This window comes from Elephas maximus, chromosome 9 (genome assembly GCF_024166365.1).
Source record: "Elephas maximus indicus isolate mEleMax1 chromosome 9, mEleMax1 primary haplotype, whole genome shotgun sequence".
Lineage (NCBI taxonomy): Eukaryota > Metazoa > Chordata > Mammalia > Proboscidea > Elephantidae > Elephas > Elephas maximus.
Genome location: NC_064827.1, coordinates 9,528,188 through 9,548,282, shown reverse-complemented (window position 1 = coordinate 9,548,282; position 20,095 = coordinate 9,528,188). Strand labels below are relative to the sequence as shown.

Here is a 20,095-nt window from a genome sequence, read left to right as displayed (position 1 = left end):
ATCAACATCATAGAGATAGGATTTACAACACAGAGGAAAACCACATCAGATGACACAATAGTGGATAGTCACACAATACTGGGAATCATGATGTAGCCAAATTGATACATATATTTTTTGGGGACACAATTCAATCCATGACAATTAGGAGCCATCTATTAGGTCCTTGATCAAAATGTTCAGTAATGGTAGCCAGATACCATCCATTTTTTCTGGTGTCATGGCAAGGGAGGTAGTAGTTCATGAAGGTAACTAGACCTGCAGTCCATTCCTTTCTCCAGTTCCTGGGTCTCCTCCCTCTGGTGTCCCATGCAAATAGACCAATTTTTGTATCTTGAGTGGTTGTGAACAAGCCGTTAAGACCACAGTCTCTATTCACTGAACTAGAAGGTAGAACAGAACCTCTAAAAACAACCTTAGGCCAATTGGCTGGATAGACCCACTAAGCCAGGCATGAGTTTGTAACATCATGCGTTGGTCACAGGTTCACTAAGTTACGCACATCTTCTGAACGTTGGCATGTTCATTACACGCTGTCAGAAAATCCCATTCATTAATATCATCACTGATCAAGGTTATTTAAATTTGGAAAGGTGTTAAACCTGTGATGACGGATCTAAGGTTTCCAGAATTCGTGAAAGTTCAAATTTTTGGCCACAGGTACTGTCACTTGTTTTCCTTGAAGTGACTTGCTTTGTTCATTTTCAAGAAAATGTCTGCCAAATACTGAAGTGTAACAACCATTGTTTGTCATCAGCCATTCTTCCCAGTGTTGTTGTGGTTGTTAGGTGCCGCCAATCAGTTTCAACTCATAGCCACCCTGTGTACAACAGAACGAAACACTGTCTGGTCCTGCGCCATCCTCAGAATTGTTGCCATGCTTGAGCCCATTGTGGCGGACGCTCTGTCAATCCATCTCGTTGAGGGTCTTCCTCTTTTTCATTGACCTTCAACTTTACCAAGCATGATGTCCTTTTCCAGTGGCTGATCCCTCCTGACAACATGTCCAAAGTAAGTGAGACAAAGTCTTGCCACCCTTGCTTCTAAGGGCATTCTGGCTGCACTTCTTCCAAGACAGATTTATTCGTTCTTTTGGCAGTCCGTGGTATATTCAGTGTTCCTCACCAACACCGCAGTTCAGATGGGTCAATTCTTCTTCAGTCTTAAGCAGCGATGTGGCTCTTAATTCAGGTGGCAAGTGACTTTTCTCAGGACATCCGCCGCCCCATGCCCTGCAGCAGACATGCTGTGTGGGTACATCCTGTTTTGTCACACAGGCTTACAAAGACGTGTGCTCAAAGGTAGGGATTTAATGACGCTAGTTGTTTTCTGCTGCATCAGGGACATCTTAAGTGAAATTGAAATTTAGAAAAACAAGATCTTACTGTGGTTAAAAAAATATATGTTGTTGTCGTTAGGTGCCGTCGAGTCGGCTCCGACTCACAGCGACCCTACGCACAACAGAACGAAACACTGCCCGGTCCTGCGCCATCCTCACAATCGTTGTTATGGTTGAGCTCATTGTTGCAGCCACTGTGTCAATCCACCTCATTGAGGGTCTTCCTCTTTTCCACTGACCCTGTACACTGCCAAGCATGATGTCCTTCTCCAGGGACTAATCCTTCCTGACAACATGTCCTAAGTATGTAAGACGCAGTCTCGCCATATCACATAATACTGGGACTCATGGTGTATTTCAGTCATTTTTACTTGTGCGATTCAGTGACATTAATTAATTCATCATATTGTACAAGCGAAAACCCTGGTGGAGTAGTGGTTAAGTGCTACGGCTGCTAACCAAAGAGTTAGCAGTTTGAATCCACCAGGCGCTCCTTGGAAACTCTATGGGGCAGTTCTACTCTGTCCTGTAGGGTCGCTATGAGTCAGAATCGACTCGACGGCACTGGGTTTGGCTTGGGTTTTTATTGTACGAGCATCACCACTATCCATTTCCAAATTATTTCCGTCACCCTGAATAGAAACTTAAGGAACTTTGGTGGTGCAGTGGTTAAGTTCTCGGCTTCTAACTGAAAGGTTGGCAGTTCTGACCCATGAGCTGCTCCACAGGAGAAAGGTGTGGCAGTCTGCTTCTGTAAAGATTACAGCCTTGGAAACCCTATGGGACAGTTCTACTCTGTCCTGTAGGGTCACTCTGCAGTCGGAATTGACTCGATAGCAATGGGTTTGGTTTGGGTGAGCAGAAACTTAGTACTCCTTAAGCAGCACTTCTCCTCCCCCTCCTGTCTCTAGTAGCCACTAATAAAATATGTTCTGTATGCGTTTGCCTATGCTGGATATTTCATATAAGTGGGATCATACCATATTTGTCCTTTTGAGTCTGACTTATTTGACTCAGCATGATGTTTTCAGGGTTCATGTAAGTCATACATGTGTCAGGACTTCCATTTCTCTTCATGGCTAAATAATATTCCATTGTATGGATAGACCACGTTGTGTTTATCCATTCATCTGTTGATGGACACTTGGGTTGTTCTACCTTTTGGCTATGGTGAATAGTGTGGCAGTGGACACTGGGGTACAAGTATCTGTTTGAGTCCCTGCTTTTATGTCTTTTGGGTATCTACCTAGGAGTAGAATTGTTGGGTCATATGTGATAAAATAATCAACCCAAGATGGAGTCACTCATGCTGGGCCCACGTTGCAAACCAGTTAAAACCAAATAAAGCCTGTGAGGTTCTGTTTGTCAGGGCCGTGCCAATTTCCCATTTATCAGGAAGGATTCCACCAATTTACTGTTTGTCAGGACCCCCCCGGTTTCCTGTTTGTCAGGAAGAACCCCACTGATTTCCTGTTTGTCAGGAAGGACCCCACCGATTTCCTGTTTGTCAGGAAGGATACCACCGACTTCCCATTTGTCAGGAAGGACCCCACCGATTTCCTGTTTGTCAGAAAGGACCCCACCAGTTCCCTGTTTGTCAGGATACCACCAGTTTCCAGTTTGTCAGGGAGGACCCCACTGATTTCCCGTTTGTTAGGAAGGACCTCACTGATTTCCTGTTTGTCAGGGCCATTATTGTTTTTAACAAAGCAGTTTAGCCATTACAAAAGTTGTTTTAACCCAAGCTAGCCAACCAGTCTTCACCCACCATCTAAGTGGCTAACGTCTTCTAGAAGCTAACTGTTATTATAAAAACCTGACTCTTTGTTCACCCAGAACTCCAGTCTTACTTTCAGGCCACACAGGGGAAGCTGCACCTTAAGAGCCAGTCTTCTGGGGTCCAGTTTAGCTTTCTCCTTGAGGGGAGCCTCACCTCCCTAGCACTGTGCCGACAGCACCCCAGACTGCTACTGCTCCAGTCACCCCATAAATGTTTTCCTGGGCTGTGTCTCCTCTCTCCTTAGCCTGGAATACCTTTGTCATTCTTCACACATCCCAAACTTTCTCTGCTTAAATAGCTCTTCTGTGAAACCTCTTATGATTCTTGAAAGTTCTCCTCTGTGCTCTTCATAGCAAGGGAGGAAAGCTCCTTGGGGGCAGGGATTGGCTTTTGCAATTCTTTGCCTTCCTCCTGCCAGCTCCCTGGGGGTGCTGCACACAGTGGGTGAGGCCGTTACTCTCTGGGCCTCTCCATGGCCTCAAGCAGCATGGCTCAGATAGAGGGGTTCTCACTCCGAAGACCTGTGTTTGCTTTTCCCAGTGTGTCTGTTTCCCCCATCGCCCGCACATCTCCCTGCTCTTTGAGCTGGTCTGCTCAACAGGCCACCCTCTCGCTCTTGCCAGATCCCGTATGCACAGTCCATCACCCCTCCGGCCCTGTGCACACCTTTGAACCAAGCCGGCTCCTGCATTCAGAAGCCAAAGTGTAGGGTCGGGTCAGCCTTTACCCTAAAAAGCACAATGAACTGAAAGATTTCTGCAGGACCGAAAAAAAAAAAAAAGTACATGTAAAACAAAAAAAAAACTCTCCCTTGGGAAAAAGGAGTACCAGAGTTGTCAGAAACAAAGTTTTCACAATATTAAATTTGTGGATGAAGTCCTTAGCTTTGGTTTTCATTCATGAAGCGGGATGTCTGGTCTGAATGTTAGAGGAGAGTTCCCAAGATGAGAGAACCTCCAGAGACTCTTACACCCCATCTCATCTGCGTTGACATGGAAACAGGACCAGAGCAGTGTGTCAAAACAGTTTACCCCAAAACACACTTCCAGTCCAACCCTGGAGTTCCCGCTGCTGGAAACTAGCTGCACGTAGATAGTGCGCCATAGGAACCCAATGCCTAAGGCAGACCATCTTCACTGAGCTGCTTACTGGCCTATCGCTTAACTGAAAGGTGGCTTCAGGAGACTGGAGTCTGCAAGGCTCCAGGTTCAGAGGGACACCTAAGGGTAGATGATCTGGGTGGGTCACCCCAGCTCCACAGAACCGGAAAACTGGGTTCTAGGTCAGTTAGAACAGTTTCTCAGATTCTAACACGATTGTCTGCCCCTTGACTACGAGACTGACATATTGAGTAGCCTTCGGCTGAACTTGGACTTCGAATATTGCCCCAGTCCCCACATGTTTGTGTGTTTCCTGGAGCCTGGGTGGGTGTGTTGTTGATTTTGTCGGGTTGTTGGTTTGTGATTTTGGAGGCCCCATGAGTTACAAAGGAGAATTGCTCCATCAGGTTTTCTTGGCTGTGATCTTTATGGAAGCTGACCGCTGGGCCCATTTCTTCTGTGGTGCCACTTAGTGGGTTTGAACTGCCAACCTTTTGGTTACCAGCCAAGTGCAAACTGTTTGCACCACCCAGGGGCCTTGCCTGGGTGGGTCTATCCTTCCCTGTGTTTGATTTGGAATCTCGTTCTTACTAAGGAGTCCTGGAGGGTCAAGGGTCTTCTTTTGTCCCCCAAGGTTTCGCACAGCTTGCCTTGCCCGCAGTAGGTGCTCAGAAAAGGTTTGTGGAATTGGACGTGAGTTATTTTTCCAGCAGCAGAAGGTGATAGACTGTGGTGCCTGCCTTGTTCGTCATCACAGTTATCGGTCTGTGGTGTGGAACAGTAGGTACAAGGCAGCCTTGCTTATCGGCTCTCACCTCTGGCTGATCTCAGGGTTTGAGATGAGTGCCAGCTTAGAAGGGCTTTTCTCTGCACGTGTGTTCCTCTAGCTTGTCTCCCATAATTGCAGGGGAAGAATCCTGAAGCCCCTCTCTGGATCACTCTGTTTTTCCTGTTGTTGTCGTGTGCCAGAAAGTCAACTTGGACTCATAGCAACCCCATGTGACAGAGTAGAGCTGCCCCATAGGGCTTTCTAGGCTGTCGTCTTTACGGAGCAGATTGCCAAGTCTTTCTTCTGTGGAGCTGCTGGGTGGATTTGAACCACCGACCTTTTGGTTAGCAGCTCAGCGCTTAACCATTGCGCTGCGGGGGCTCTGTCAGTTATTCCTACATCTAGGAACTCTGTCAGGAGGTGACGGCTCTGGACACAGAGTTATCCTGCAGGAGATAATGCAAAACTGGCCTTTCCTAAGGTGCCCTGATGGCACAGTGGTTAAGGACTCGGCTGCTCACCAAAGGTCAGCTGTTGGAACCCACTGTCTGCTCCATGGGAGAAAGATCTGGCGATCCTACCCCCATAAAGATTACAGCCTTGGAAAAACCCTGCAGGGCAGTGTGCTCTATAGGGTTGCTTTGAGTCGGAATGAATTAGGCAGCAGCTGGCTTGGTTTTTGGTCTTTTTTTTTTGGTGTGTTTCTCTGCAGCAAGCTGGGAGCAGAGTCAGCCTTCTCCTGGCTTCTCTGAGGCTCATCCAGTGTCATCCCTCAGAGCAGATCAAAGATCATTGTCCGACTAGGTAGTCTTTTCCTGAAGATGTTAATTTCCATTTAAAAACAAAAAAGGCGGGAAGATGGCTTATACTTCTGTCCTCTCCTAGCGCTTAGCACAGCACTTTACCTGATGACAAATAACTTTGAGATCCCCTCAGACTTACTGGGAAGCCATTTTCCCTGATAGAGGATAACCCGTAAGACTCAAGCTAAGTAGAGCAGGCACTGCACAAGGTGTGGGATTTGCCGTAGCCATGTAGTGCTGCTATAACAGAAATACCACAAGTGGTGGATGGCTTTAACAAACAGAAGTTTATTCTCTCACAGCCTAGGGGGCTGGAAATCCGAATTCAGGGGGCCAGCTCTCAAGGAAGGCTTTCTTCTCTGTTGGCTCTGGGGGAAGATCTTGTCATCAGTCTTCCCCTGGTCTAGGAGCTTCTCAGGGACCCTGGGTACAAAGGACACACTCTGCTCCTGGCCCTTCTTTCTTGGTGGTATGATGTCACTTTCTTCTCTGCTTGATTCTCTCTTTTATATCTCAAAAGAAATTAACTCAGGATATAGCCTAATACTGTAGATTGTGTCCTGCCTCATTAATATACCTGCCTCTAATCGTGCCTCATTAACATCATAGAGGTTAGGATTTAAAACACATAGGAAAATCACATCAGATCACAAAATGGAGGACCACCGCACAATACTGGGAATCATGGCCTAGCCAAATTGACACACATTTTTGGGAGACACAATTCAATCCACAACAGGATTCCAACGACAGGTAAAACCTGGTATCCATGAATTGTCGCTGCGACGGCAGACTCACATACCAACCATCGTGAAGATGGCGCAGGACTTGGCAACGTTTCACTCCATTATACGTACATAAGGTCACCATGAGCCGGAAACTAACAACAAATACACAAATTAATCACTTTTATGAGACCACTGTGAATCACAAGTAGTCCTGAAACTTATCAGTTGTAAATTTGAGTTTTAGCTGTGTCCTTTCTTACTTCATGAAGACACTGTGGAGTTTGGTTTTGTCATTGAAACAGGAACATGGCTCCAGGTTTGAATGTAAAGAACTCAAAGTGCATTGACCCTGGGAATCTTAACACTAGAGAAGAGGGAGGTGGGAATCCTTCGCAGACCCTAAAATGAATTACAGGTTAACTACTATGAATATGCCATGGGCTCAAGGACCAGCATATAGCACTGCCAAATCAATAAGGGCGTTTATCATGTGGGGGGTATTGATCTCTCAGGAAGGAGTGAATCATATTTCACTCCACATATGTTAGAAGAGAGGATTTCGAGACTGCATCTCACATACTTTGGACATGTTATCAGGAGGGACCAGTCCCTGGAGAAGGACATCATGCTTGGCAACATAGAGGGTCAGCAAAAAAGAGGAAGACCCTCAATGAGATGGAGTGTCACAGTGGCTGCAACAATGGACTCAAACATAATGATTGTGAAGATGGCGCAGGACCAGGCAACGTTCCATTCTGTTATATGCAGGGTTACTATTAGTTGGAAATGAGTTGACAGCGCCTATAACAGCAATAATATTAGTGCAAAAAAAAAAAAACAACCAGCAGAGGGATTGTGGAGCCCTACCAAAGAGCTCAGTGTGCAGAAGGTAAATGTCGGAGCCATGAGCATTGGAATGAGATATCTGTTCCAGTCTGCAGGCAGCAGCTGTGCAGCGTGTCTGCTATGGTCTGCAGGAAAAATGCTTGTGGTAATTTTCCAAAGGGGCCCTGCTGGCACAGCAGATAAGCACGTGACTGTTAACTGAAAGGTCAGTGGTTGGAACCCACTGCCATACCACAGGAGTAGGTTGTGGCAGTCTGCTTCCATAAAGATTTCACAGCCTTGGAAACCTTATGGGGCAGTTCTCCTTTGTCCTGTATGGTGTCTAGGAGTCGGGATGGACTCGATGGCAGCAGCATACTTCTCCAGCTCCTGCTGCCTTTCCTTGCTGTTGAATCCAATCCTACTAGTCCGTCTTTCTTATAGCCCAAATTAGGACTATCACGGTGAATTAAAAAAAAATGCAATTCAGATTTTCCTTTCAGTCAGTTCCAAGTCATGGCAACCCCATTGTGTCAGAGTAGAACTGCCCTTCATAGGACTTTCAGTGGCTGATTTTTTAGAAGTGGATCACCAGGCCTCTCTTCCAAGGCACCTCTGGGTAGACTCGCACCTCCAACCTTTTGATGAGTAGCCGAGTGTGTTAAAGATTTGTACCACACAAGGACTTCTATAACAATAACACTTAAAACATCTAGCGTCATCCTTTTTCATCGTGGCAGAAGACCCATGGATCACTAATTCTGTAAGGGACCACTGGTCAAGAAAGTGAACACTTTTTCTTGGGAACAGTGGTGTTCTTTTTATTATTATTATTAATGTCATGAAGCAACTTTATTGGGTTTTATTCTAGAAGAATATAGAGTGAGAGCAAGCTTAAGGATTTTCAACAAACACGTTAAGGTGTTTTCTTTTCAGGATACCTCTGTGGCCTCTCTACTTGGTCACAGTGACTGCAGTTTAAAAGGGCCTGCAGACTAGATGTGGAATGGGCAGGAGGAGCTCTAAGTCAGAACAAGGGGCCTGATGAATATTGGCATCGGTTAGACCCTGGCTGCTTGCAAATGGTTCACATGATCGGCTGCAAACCGAAAGTTTAGAGGTTTGAGTCCACCCAGGGATGCCTCAGAAGAAAGGCCTGGTGACCTACTTCGGTGTCGTGGGTTGAATTGTGTCTCCCAACAATGTGTGTCAACTTGGCCAGGCCATGATTCCCAGTATTGTGTGATTGTTCACCATTTCATTTTCTGATGTGATTTTCCTATGTGTTGTAAATCCTACCTCTGTGATGTTAATGAGGCAGGATTAGAGGCAGTTATGTTAATGAGGCAGGACTCAATCTATAGGATTAGGTTGTGTCTTAAGCCAATCTCTTTTGAGATGTAAAAGAGAAAAGCCAGCGGAGTGACAGGGAGACCTCAGACCATCAAGAAAGTAGTGCCAGGAGCAGAGTGCATCGTTTGGACTCGGGATCCCTGTGCTGAGAAGCTCCTAGACCAGGGGAAGATTCATGACAAGGACCTTCCTCCAGAGCCACAGAGAGAGGCCTTCCCCTGGAGCTGGTGGCCTGAATTTGGACTTCTAGCCTCCTAAACTATGAGAGAATTTCTGTTTGTTAAAGCCACCCACTTGTGGTATTTCAGCTGTAGCAGCACTAGATGACTAAGACATTCCGCAAAACAGCTATTGAAAACCCTGTGGAAAACAGTTCTGCACTAACGGACATGAGGTCACCGTGAGTCGGAGTCGGCTAGGCGGCAGCGGGTTTTTTTTTAGCTCAGGTATCAAAGACAACTGTCAGTTTTCACTGAGGTTTTTCTGTGACTTAGTAATGGGTTATGGTTGGAATAGCCTTTTAAAAGCTACTTTTTATTTGTAAATGGAAAGCCACTTTTTGAAAATTTTACTTAGACGTGTACACGCACATATATAATTCAGAGTTTGTATGGTTAGTTTATATATTTTGTAGCTGCTGAGTTAGAAATCTTACTTTCAGATTTGTTGTTGTTAGGTGCCGTCGAGTCGCTTCCAGCCCACAGCGACCTGCGCACAACAGAACGAAACACTGCTCAGCTCTGCACGGTCCTCACCATTGTTGTTACGTTTGAGCCCATTGTTGCAGCCAGTGTATCAATCCATCTCACTGAGGGTCTTCCTCTTTTTCGCTGACTCTCTACGTTTTTCGCCAGGCCATAATCCTGTAGGGTTGCTGGGAGTCAGAAGCGACTCCACCGCACACAACAACACAGCAGTCTGGTGGACGTCCATCTCAACACTGGGACATTTCCATGCCCTATAGTAGCACGCCCCTAAGGGCTGGGAATCAGACAGCTGCTTTATTAAAAATTGACCAAGTGTTGTAATTTGGAACTTTAAATAAAAAGTTCAGTGGTTTTAAACATAACACTCCTTAAAATGTCACTTTTCGGAGAGCTCAGCATTTAAAGAGTGTGACGTATTTAGGCATCTCATCTTACAAAACTCACATGGTTTTGTTGTCTCCATACTGGGGTGAAACAGCAACTTTTCCAACGACACACATCTCAGTGTATCCTTACAGCTCATTGTAACCTGAAAGAGGAAATAAGGTCCAGGGGCGTGGGATAGTGAAGTCACTGCTAACTAATTACAGTCAGCTGGAGCAAAACAAATCATTGCATTGACCTGACACAGCATTTTATGTGAGGTTTACTGTGCAGTTTACAGAGCCCTGGTGGTGCAGCGGTTAAGACCTCGGCTGCTAACCAAAAGGCCGGCAGTTTGAATCCACCAGCCGCTCCTCGGAAACCCTGTGGGGCAGTTCTGCTCTGTCCTGTAGGGTCACTGTGAGTTGGAATCCACTCAATGGCAGTGGGTTTTGAGTTTTTTTATGCAGTTTATAGAAATCCTCCTCTTGTTTTCTTGAGATTCATTAGTGCCGTCGTTCTGCTGTTTGATAAACTGAGGTACAGATAAAAAGGTCATGTAAGATTTTGTTGTTGTGTGCTGTGAAGTTGAGTCTGACTCATAAAGACAGCATGTGACAGCAGAACTGATCCACAGGGTTTTCTAGGCTGTAATCTTTACAGAAGCAGATACCCAGGTCTTTCTCCCGTTAGCTCGAACCGACAACCTTTTGGTTAGCAACCAAGCACTTAACCACTGTGCCACCAGGTCTCTTTAGTACTACAGCCACACTGTGGGAACCTGAGAGCTGCGCCCTGGTGCTAGAATGCTGCTGTCCTTGGGCTTCTCTTTAATTCCTCTCTTGCTACTGTATTTGGTTTTCTTCAGGGCTTCAATCCTATTCATTCAGGTTCCAATCCATGCTGAGAATTTGGATTTCCAAACCCTGGTGGCTTAGTGGTTAAGAGCTATAGCTGCTAACCAAAAAGGTCAGCAGTTTGAACCCACCAGGTACTCCTTGGAAACCGTTTGGGACACTACCACTCTGTCCTCTATGGTCACTATGAGTTGAAATCAACTCGATGGTAATGCGTTTGGTTTTTTCCTTTTTTTTTGGTTTTTGCCCCAGATATACTGAATCAGAATCTACGTTTTAATGAGATCCCCAGGTTATTCTTGTGTATGATAGATTTTGAGAACCACGGCTCAACTAGTGCTTCTCAGAGTTGGTCCCTAACCAGCAGCCTGTTAGCATCGCCTGGAAAGTTGTCAGAAATGCCGGTTCTTAGCAGGCATTCAAATTGGAAGGAGCCAGTTAGAGGCCCTGGTTTACCTAACTCAGAATATTTGCTATGGGAGGGCAGGTCCTAAGTGGTGTTCCCATTTTTTCCAGCAGGGACAGGGACGGGAACTGAAATGCCTTCATAAATGTCCCTGAGATTATAACAGCTTACCAGAAAAGCTTGACTGGGTGTTAGGACTATATCATTCCCCTTCTGACTTCAGCGTCTGTATAATTTATTCTTTTTGAGACATTTGTATTATTGCTTTTATAACCAGGTAAACAATCCAATTACAAAAGAATTTGGTACTGAAAACAACCAGTTATGCTGCCAATTTGGTGTTTAAAACAGGAGAGGACCTGAGGGGATGTTCAGGAGGAGTGAGAGTATACAGTATCCTCTTCAGGCTTGGAGAGTTGAAGCAATGAAATGGGAATTTCTCATCTCATCGGCTGGAAGGGGAGGAGAGAAGAAAGGAAAGGAATATAAGTTAGTGGTTCGGCGATCGTTTACAGAAGCCTGAGGTGGATGGCGGAGGCCCTGGGTGGTGCAGATGAGTAACTCGCTCAGTGGCTAACCAAAAGGTTGGTGGTTCAAGTCCACCCAGAACATTTGGAAGAAAGGCCTGGCAATCTCCTCCTGAAAATCAGCCACTGGAAACCCTGTAGAGCAGTTTTACACTGACACACGTGGGGTTGCTGTGAGCCGGAGTTGACTCTGTGGCGACTGGTTACTGGTGTCCTGGACTGTAAACCCTTGAAGGCAGGGGAAGTCTGACATCTCATAGCCACTTCAGACACCTGGAGCAGCACTTGGCACATTGTTTAAGAAATGTCCACAGGACTAACGGACCACAACTACCACAGCCTCCATCAGACTGAGTCCAGCAGAGCTAGATGGTGTTACTGCCACTGACTGCTCTGACAGGGATCACAATAGAGGATCCTGGACAGAGCTGGAGAAGAACGTAGAACAAAATTCTAACTCACAAAAAAAGACCAGACTCACTGGCCTGACCGAGACTAGGGAAACCCTGAGAGTATGACCCCCGACAACCTTTTAGCTCAGTACCAAAGTCACTACCGAGGCTCTTCTTTCAATCAAGATTAGACAGTCCTATAAAACAAACAATAACACACGTAGTTCAACTGTATATATGAAATTCATGGGCACACCAGCCCAGGGGCAAAGACTAGAAGGCAGGAGGGGACAGGAAAGCTGGACAAATGGAAATGGGGAACCCAGGGTGGAGGGGAGAGTGTTGACACGTTGCAGGGTTGCAACCAGTGTCACAAAACAACATGTATATTAATTGTCGAACGAGAAACTAACTTGCTCTGTAACCCTTTATCTAAAGCACAGTTTAAAAAATTTTTTTTTTTTTTTTTTTTTTTTTTTTTTTGTTCTTCTCAGGTTTACTATTTCTCAAGATCTTATAATAGTGGTCTTATACAATATTTGTCCTTTTGCCTCTGACTAATTTTGCTCAGCATAATGCCTTCCAGGTTCCTCCATGTTATGAAATGTTTCAGAGATTCGTCACTGTTCTTTATCGATGCGTAGTATTCCATTGTGTGAATATACCACAATTTATTTACCCATTCATCCGTTGATGGACACCTTGGTTGCTTCCAACTTTTTGCTATTGTAAACAGAGCTGCAATAAACATGGGTGTGCATATATCTGTTTGTATGAAGGCTCTTGTATCTCTAGGGTATATTCCTAGGAGTGGGATTTCTGGGTTGTATGGTAGTTCTATTTCTAACTGTTTAAGATAACGCCAGATAGATTTCCAAAGTGGTTGTACCATTTTACATTCCCACCAGCAGTGTATGAGAGTTCCAATCTCTCCGCAGCCTCTCCAACATTTATTATTTTGTGTTTTTTGGATTAATGCCAGCCTTGCTGGTGTGAGATGGAATCTCATCGTAGTTTTAATTTGCATTTCTCTAATGGCTAATGATCGAGAGCATTTTCTCATGTATCTGTTGGCTGCCTGAATATCTTCTTTAGTGAAATGTGTGTTCATATCCTTTGCCCACTTCTTGATTGGGTTGTTTGTCTTTTTGTGGTTGAGTTTTGTAGATTTTAGAGATCAGGCGCTGGTCGGAGATGTCATAGCTGAAAATTCTTTCCCAATCTGTAGGTGGTCTTTTTACTCTTTTGGTGAAGTCTTTAGATGAGCATAGGTGTTTGATTTTTAGGAGCTCCCAGTTATCGGGTTTCTCTTCATCATTTTTGGTAATGTTTTGTATTCTGTTTATACCTTGTATTAGGGCTCCTAGGGTTGTCCCAATTTTTTCTTCCATGATCTTTATCGTTTTAGTCTTTATGTTTAGGTCTTTGATCCACTTGGAGAAAAAATTTTTTTTTGAAAGTCAAATGTCCATTGGATGATGGATGAGTGGGTGGGTGGGTGGAGGGAGGGATAGAGGGATGCATGGATGGATGGTTCGATGGTTGGTTGGATGACTTAGGAGTTAATTTAGTCATTTATTGGGATTGGCTTAGCTTAAAGTCTAGACCAGGGCTAGCAACACACAACCAAAGCACCAAATCGGCCCACTGCCTGCCTGCATTTGTAAATAAAGCTTTACTGGAACACAGTCAGACTGAGATCGTGACCACATGGCCCACAGACCCCTGGCCTTTTACAGAAGCAGTTTGCTAAGGCGTGGTCTGTACCATTGTCCAGATTCCTGCTGGCTACAGTATCAGCGGCACAAGGAAGTAAAGGAAACAGTGTTTGCTTAATCTCTTAACCTCTTGCTTTGACTTTCTGACCTGCCTATCTGGCTACTAGAGTTTAGGGAGCCAGGATGTTTATTTACTTTATTTAAAATGAAATACAACCAATTTTGTTGTAAGAATGTTGCAGCCAGCCAGGTTAGCTAGACTTGATTTGCAGTTTAGGACAGGAGTTTCTGGGCGGTAATGAGACCGGCTGGCTCTGTGTAATTTTAACTACCTCTAAAATGTCTTTGGTTTCCCAGGAGAAATAATCAGCCAGCGTACCTCAGCTGTAACCCCTGAGGTGCGCCATCCTGAGAACCCCGCCTTTATTCTGGCTGCAGGAGAAGTTCCGGACGGTTTTGTCACCTGTGTATTCAGACACCTCTCTGCGCCCAGGCTTAGAGGGAAAGCCTTGGGGCACTCATGTCGTTCCATCTTTTTCTTTTTTTCCCTTTCAGAGGGACGGATGGTCATCCAGGATATCCCTGCGGCCACCAGCAGAGGGCACGTGGAGAACACGCCCGACCTGGTTTCTGACCCCACCTACTACAGCAGCTTCTACCAGCCCTCGCTGTTCCCCTACTACAACAACCTGTACAACTACCCGCAGTACTCCATGGCCCTGGCCGCCGACTCCTCGTCCGGGGACGTGGGGAGCTCCCTCGGGGGGTCCCCTGTGAAGAACAGCCTGCGGAGCCTCCCGACACCTTATGTGCCTGGCCAGACGGGAAACCAGTGGCAGGTATGATACTACCCGAGAGTGGACTGGATATGTGAAAACCACACACACACATAGAGCACCTTATGTGCCTGGCCCAGACGGGAAGCCAGTGGCAGGTATGAGTTGTTTGGTGCCGCCAAGTCGGTTCTGACTTACAGTGACTCTGTAGGACAGAGTAGAACTGCCCCATAGGGTTCCAAGGAGCAGCTGGTGGATTTGACTGCTGACCTTTACGTTTGTAGCCAAGCTCCTAAGTGGCAGGTATGAGAGTGAACTGGATATGCAGAAACCACACACACACACACACGCACACACACACACACTCTGGACATGCAGAAGCCACACACACGAGCTCACTGTCACACGTAGCCACACATTATGCAAAACATGGCAAGAATGGTTCACTCTCCTGATAATGCCATTTAACCCCAGTGGTTGACGGCAGGGAACTGTAAAGAGACGTGCATATAGTGGGTGATTTCCTCCCCGCAGTTTACTTTTCTCATTTTCAGCATCACTTGGCATCAGTACCCAGTTGGCCAGACTCACGCGCACAAGTAGCAGACCGTCTGCGGCCCACTTCCTTCAGCCTCGTCCCCCACTTTCTTGGAAAGGCTTGTAAAATGCCGGGCGCTCAGGCAAGTTTGCCCCCTGGGAGGAGAGTGCTGTACTCTGCACTTGCACCGACGAAAGGTCCAGAGAGGAGAGAGGCCACCCTCACACTGGGCCGACGGGGTGCTTCCGGGCTAGGAATGAAGGCCGGTCTTCACACGCGCAAAATAGCGTGCAGTCGAGCTTTTAATTCCCATTGCGTCCAGTCGATTCCGATTCACAGGAATCCTATAGGACAGAGTGGAACTGCCCCGTGGGGTTTCCAAGGAGCAGCTGGTGGACTCAAACTACCGACTTTTTGGTTAGCATCTGTAGCTCTTAACCATTGAGCCACCTGGGCTCTGGAGTTTTCCACATTTGGGGTAGAATGAAGCATTTTGCTCTATCAGGGAAGGAGCGTTTCTGTGGAGCCATTCTGCCTCCTCCGTCTAAACCCTTTCCACCTCACCCGCCTACCAGGGCAGAGTGAAGACACCAAATAAGGCTGGGCACCAGGAAGTGGGGATGCTGTCCCTGCTGAAAGGTTGGAGTCAGCACCTCCAGCCCCTTCCAACCAGAGTGTACTCCAGCTTTGTGAGAACCAGCCCTGTCTTGGAGGCATAGACTGTGCTCGGCTTTTCTCAAGTGGAATTCTATTTAATGCATTTTATTTTTTGTTGAGAATAGACACAGCAGAACATATACCAATTCAACAATTTCTACATGTACAATTCAGTGACATTGATTACATTCTTGGAATTGTGCAGCCATTCTCACCCTCCTTTTCTGAAATTCTTCCTCCCCCATTAACTCACTGCCCCGTAAGGTTCCTGTCTGATCTTTCAAGTTACTGTTGTCAGTTTGATCCCATATAGACAGTTCTTTACAAGAGCACAATGCTCAAGGCAGACATTCTTTACTAATGAACCTAAACGGTTGTTTGGTTTAAAGAAGATTCAGGGGATATTTTTTACTTAGGGTTTAAAGATTATCTCAGGGCAATAGTTTCAGGGGTTCTTCCAGCCTCAATGGCTCCAGAAAGTCTGGATTCTATGAGAATTTGAAATTCCCTTGTTTGATAAGAATTCTTCCATAAAATCTTTGATCAAAATGTTCAGTAATGGTAGCCAGGCACCATCCAGTTCTTCTGGTCTTCTGACAAAGGAGGCAGTTGTTCATGGAAACAATTAGGCACACGTTACATTTCCTCCTCAACTATGATTTGATTCCAGCAAAATTTGATGTGTGTATTTGGGAGTTTAGGGCAAGCCTTCCACCTTCTTATGCCACATGAAAAATCGTGAACTGAAATTTTCCTTTGAGCATCTCTGTGCCATTTTGCCTCTGCCTGTTTTAGGTGTGGGGAAGTTGTTGACACTCAAGTCCCTCCACTTTTTGGATGCTCTTGCTACCCTCAAGGAATCTGATCTCTTGAGTATATTAAAACGTCAGCTGTAATCCTCTGGGCTGCAAATTTTCATCAGTTTTCCGTGTGTTTTATGTTTAGAATTTTTTCTTTTTATTGGAAGGATCTTAAAATCTGTTGATGTTAGAATTGACAGGTAATTAAAAAAAGGAGCCCTAGTGGCACAATAGTTAAGTGCTCAGCTGTTAATCGAAAGGTTGGTGGTTCGAACCCACCCAGTGGCTCCACAGGACGGGGTTCTGGCTTTCTGCTCCATAAAGATTACAGCCTACGAAACCCTATGGGGCAGTTCTGCTCGTCATATGGGGTCGCTATAAACCAGAATCGACTCCATGGCACCTAACAACAACACACATTTCATAAGTTTTATGTTTAGCCTCATATTTTCTTTTCCGGGAGGCCGGGAAAGCCTGTTGGTATTTGAATGGAAAGTTAACATGGAAATCAGATGACTCTGGATCTCCAGCTGGGCCCCTTCAGGCCTTTCTCAGGGCCGTTTGGGCTTGATGATTTGGGGCAGTTTTGCGGTTGATTTCTGTTGCAGGCCTGGAAGAAGCAGCTCCTCCCATAGATCCCCAGGCACCATGGGTTATAGTTGAAGAGCCCTGGATCGCTGGCTGCTCTCTGGCTTTGAGGAGAAAGTAGAAAGGGAAGGGTGTGTGAACCTGTTGCACGAGACGGAGAAAGCCCAAGTGTTCTTGTGAAGGAGAGACAGTCAGCTCACGGTCAGTTTGTAGCATAGTCAGAAAGCTCATAAAATGACCTGCCCTCCAATTTTGTTAAGAGGTGCAAACGGTTCAAGAGCTCGGCTGCTAACTGAAAAGTTGGAGGTTCAAGTCCACCTAGAGGCACCTCAGAAGAAAGACCTGGAGATCTAGTTCTGAAAAATCAGCCACTGAAAGCCTTATGGTGCACAGTTCTATGCTGACACACATGGGGTCCCCATGAGTAGGAGTCCATCTCAATGGCAAGTGGCTACTGATATAAATAACACATTTAAGTGATAAAGAATGCCCAACTTAGGAACTGGGTGACTCCCTTTTTAACCAGCATTGTCATTATTGCAGAGGTAGGATGGATTCTAAAGGACGTGGGAATCTGTAATAGGGAGTCCTCCTGGCCTTGCTGTTTCGGGAAGGCGCCCTGGCTCTGCCCTTTGGACGATGCCTCACCCCTCCTGGGGGAGGAGGCAAGGTTGCCAGGGGCGGGCAGGGCAGGGGCTTTGTCCCTCGGTTGTTGGCATTCTTATCTGTCTTGCTTCAGGGAGGTGTCCCACAGCCATTCTTGGGGAGCACCTTGCTGCTTTCTCCCGACCAGGTCTCCCTCTGTCTGACCTGGGCTCACTCTGAAGAGCCTGAATCTGAAGCTGGACCCCCCCCAGCCACATCCTTGACTCTCTGCCACTCAGCCCGACTTTCCTGCTACCTCTTCACCAGACTGAGGCCTCATCTTGGGGCATCCTCCTCCCTTTTCGGGTTTGCGGCTCTGAGTGTCCTTGTGCTGGGGAGCAGTGTGAATGGTTTCCAACAGAGAGCTCCTTTCTGATTCCTAGAGAAAGCCAGCTGTACTGGAGATCATCAGAACTTGTTTGAGCCAGACTTCATAGAGATCAGGAGGGAGGGTATGGAATTATTGGCAAAAAAGAAACCACCGGCTTTTTACTGTAGAGTTAGAGACTTACTACAAGTCTCCATGTGTCTTAGGCTGGGTTCTCTGGAGAAGCCAAACCAGTGAAGCATACATATATAGAGAAATTTATCTCAAGGAAATGGCTCATGTGATTGTAGAGGCTGGAAAATCCCAAGGCTGTGGGTCAGGTGTCAGGCTGGAGGCTTCTGCTGGCTCATATACCTAGAGGAGCTGGCAAACCCAAGATTGGCAGAAAGATAACAGGCTCCTGGCTCACGTCCCAAGAACTAGAGGTCAGGTGATGATGCACCAAATGCAGGATCCAGACCAAGTGAGTGAGCAAGCTTTGCCAGAATGTCCACATATATATGGAATGTAGACCACACCCCTGAGGAAACTTCCCTTACAACTGATTGGCTCATCACATCATGGAGGATGACTAAATTATTATATAACTGCCAAATTGTATCATTACATGACTGCCAAACCACTGAGAATCATGGTCCAACCAAGTCAACACACAGCCTTGACCATCACACCCTGTAAGTCAAGCAAGCCACAGATAATTATTGAGTACCTAAACCAAACACAAGCCCATTGTCATTGAGTCCATTCTGACTCATAACAACCCTATCGCTGCTTATTCTAAGTGCAGGAGGAGTGCTGGTGGTGCAGTGGTTAAGCACTCATCCGCTAAGGAAAATGTTAACAATTCAAACTCACCCAGTGGCCCCCAGAAAGAAGACCTGGTGTTCTGCTTCTGTAACGATTTCATCCTAGGAAACCCTTTGGAGCAGCTCTACATGGTCGTGTAGGGTCACTATGAGTTGGAATCTACTTGAGGGCAATGGGCTTTTGGTTTTTGGTGGCACAGTGGTTAAGTGCTTGGCTGCTAACTGAAAGGTTGGTGGTTCGAACCCACTAGCGTCTCCACTGGAGAAAAGGCCTGGTGACTTGCTCAGGTAAGGGTTAAACGTTACAGCCAAGAAAACCCTATGGTGCATTTCTGGCCTGTACGGTCACTATGAGTCGGAACCAACTCGACAGCAATGACTTTACTAAGTGCGGGGTGTCCCTGGGTGCTGCGAACGGCTAATGCACTCAGCTGCTAACTGAAAGGGTGACAGTTCCAGTCCACCCAGAGGCACCTCGGAAGAAAGACCTGGCAGTCTACGTCTGATAAACCAGGCACTGAAAACCCTATGGAGCACAGTTCCACTCTGACACACATGGGGTCACCAGGAGTTGGAGTCAACTCGACAGCAATCTTTTTTTTTTTAAACTAACTGCAGACCTGTTGAAAAAGCAGCCGCCTGCCAGGTCGGCACCCAAGAGTCCCAGGCGATCCTGTGTTAGCCAAGAGCTGCTTTCCTGGCCTTTGTGCTGCCTCCAGGTGGCGGAGATTTGTGGCCCAATCACAGACCCCTGTCCCGTTGTGAAACAGGAATAACATTTGTGACACTGGAAGAAACGCGGGATGGATGGCTGGTTCCGCTGACCAGCAGCTCCGTTTCGCTTCTGCATTTAATTGTCTGCAAAAGCTGTTTATTGCCGGGTGCACTCCTCCGCAGCAGCATCGTCTCTTAGATAAACATGTTGTACCAGGCTGGCAAGGGAGAGGCACACAGCAAGTAAGCAGAAATAAATATGGGAAGCTTCCCAGCTATCCCCTGTCCCTTCTTTCTGTCCCCTTGGCCGGCCCCTTCCTGACTGCTTTCTGGAAGCTCCAGCCGCCAGATCTGCAGACTGAATGGCAGCCACAGTGAGGGTCAGATGGCCACAGAAATGATTTCATTCCTCCAGGTGATTTCAGAGCCCTGGTAGCACAGTGGTCAAGAACTACAGCTGCTAACCAAAAGATCAGGAGTTCAGATCCACCAGGCGCTCCCTGAAAACCCTGTGGGGCAGTTCTGCTCTGTCCTCTAGGGTCTCTATGAGTCAGAATTGACTCGATGGCAAAGGGC

General features: G+C 46.4%; 1 protein-coding gene across 1 annotated transcript in view; it reads left to right on the top strand.

Moving 5' to 3' along the window:
* The window catches only part of DMRT1 (doublesex and mab-3 related transcription factor 1), a 130,369-nt gene that overhangs the window by 44,909 nt on the left and 65,365 nt on the right, over positions 1-20,095 (top strand). The window contains exon 3 of the mRNA XM_049896154.1: positions 14,223-14,506. Within this exon, the coding sequence (XP_049752111.1) occupies positions 14,223-14,506 (284 nt within the window). The remainder of the gene's footprint in view (positions 1-14,222; positions 14,507-20,095) is intronic.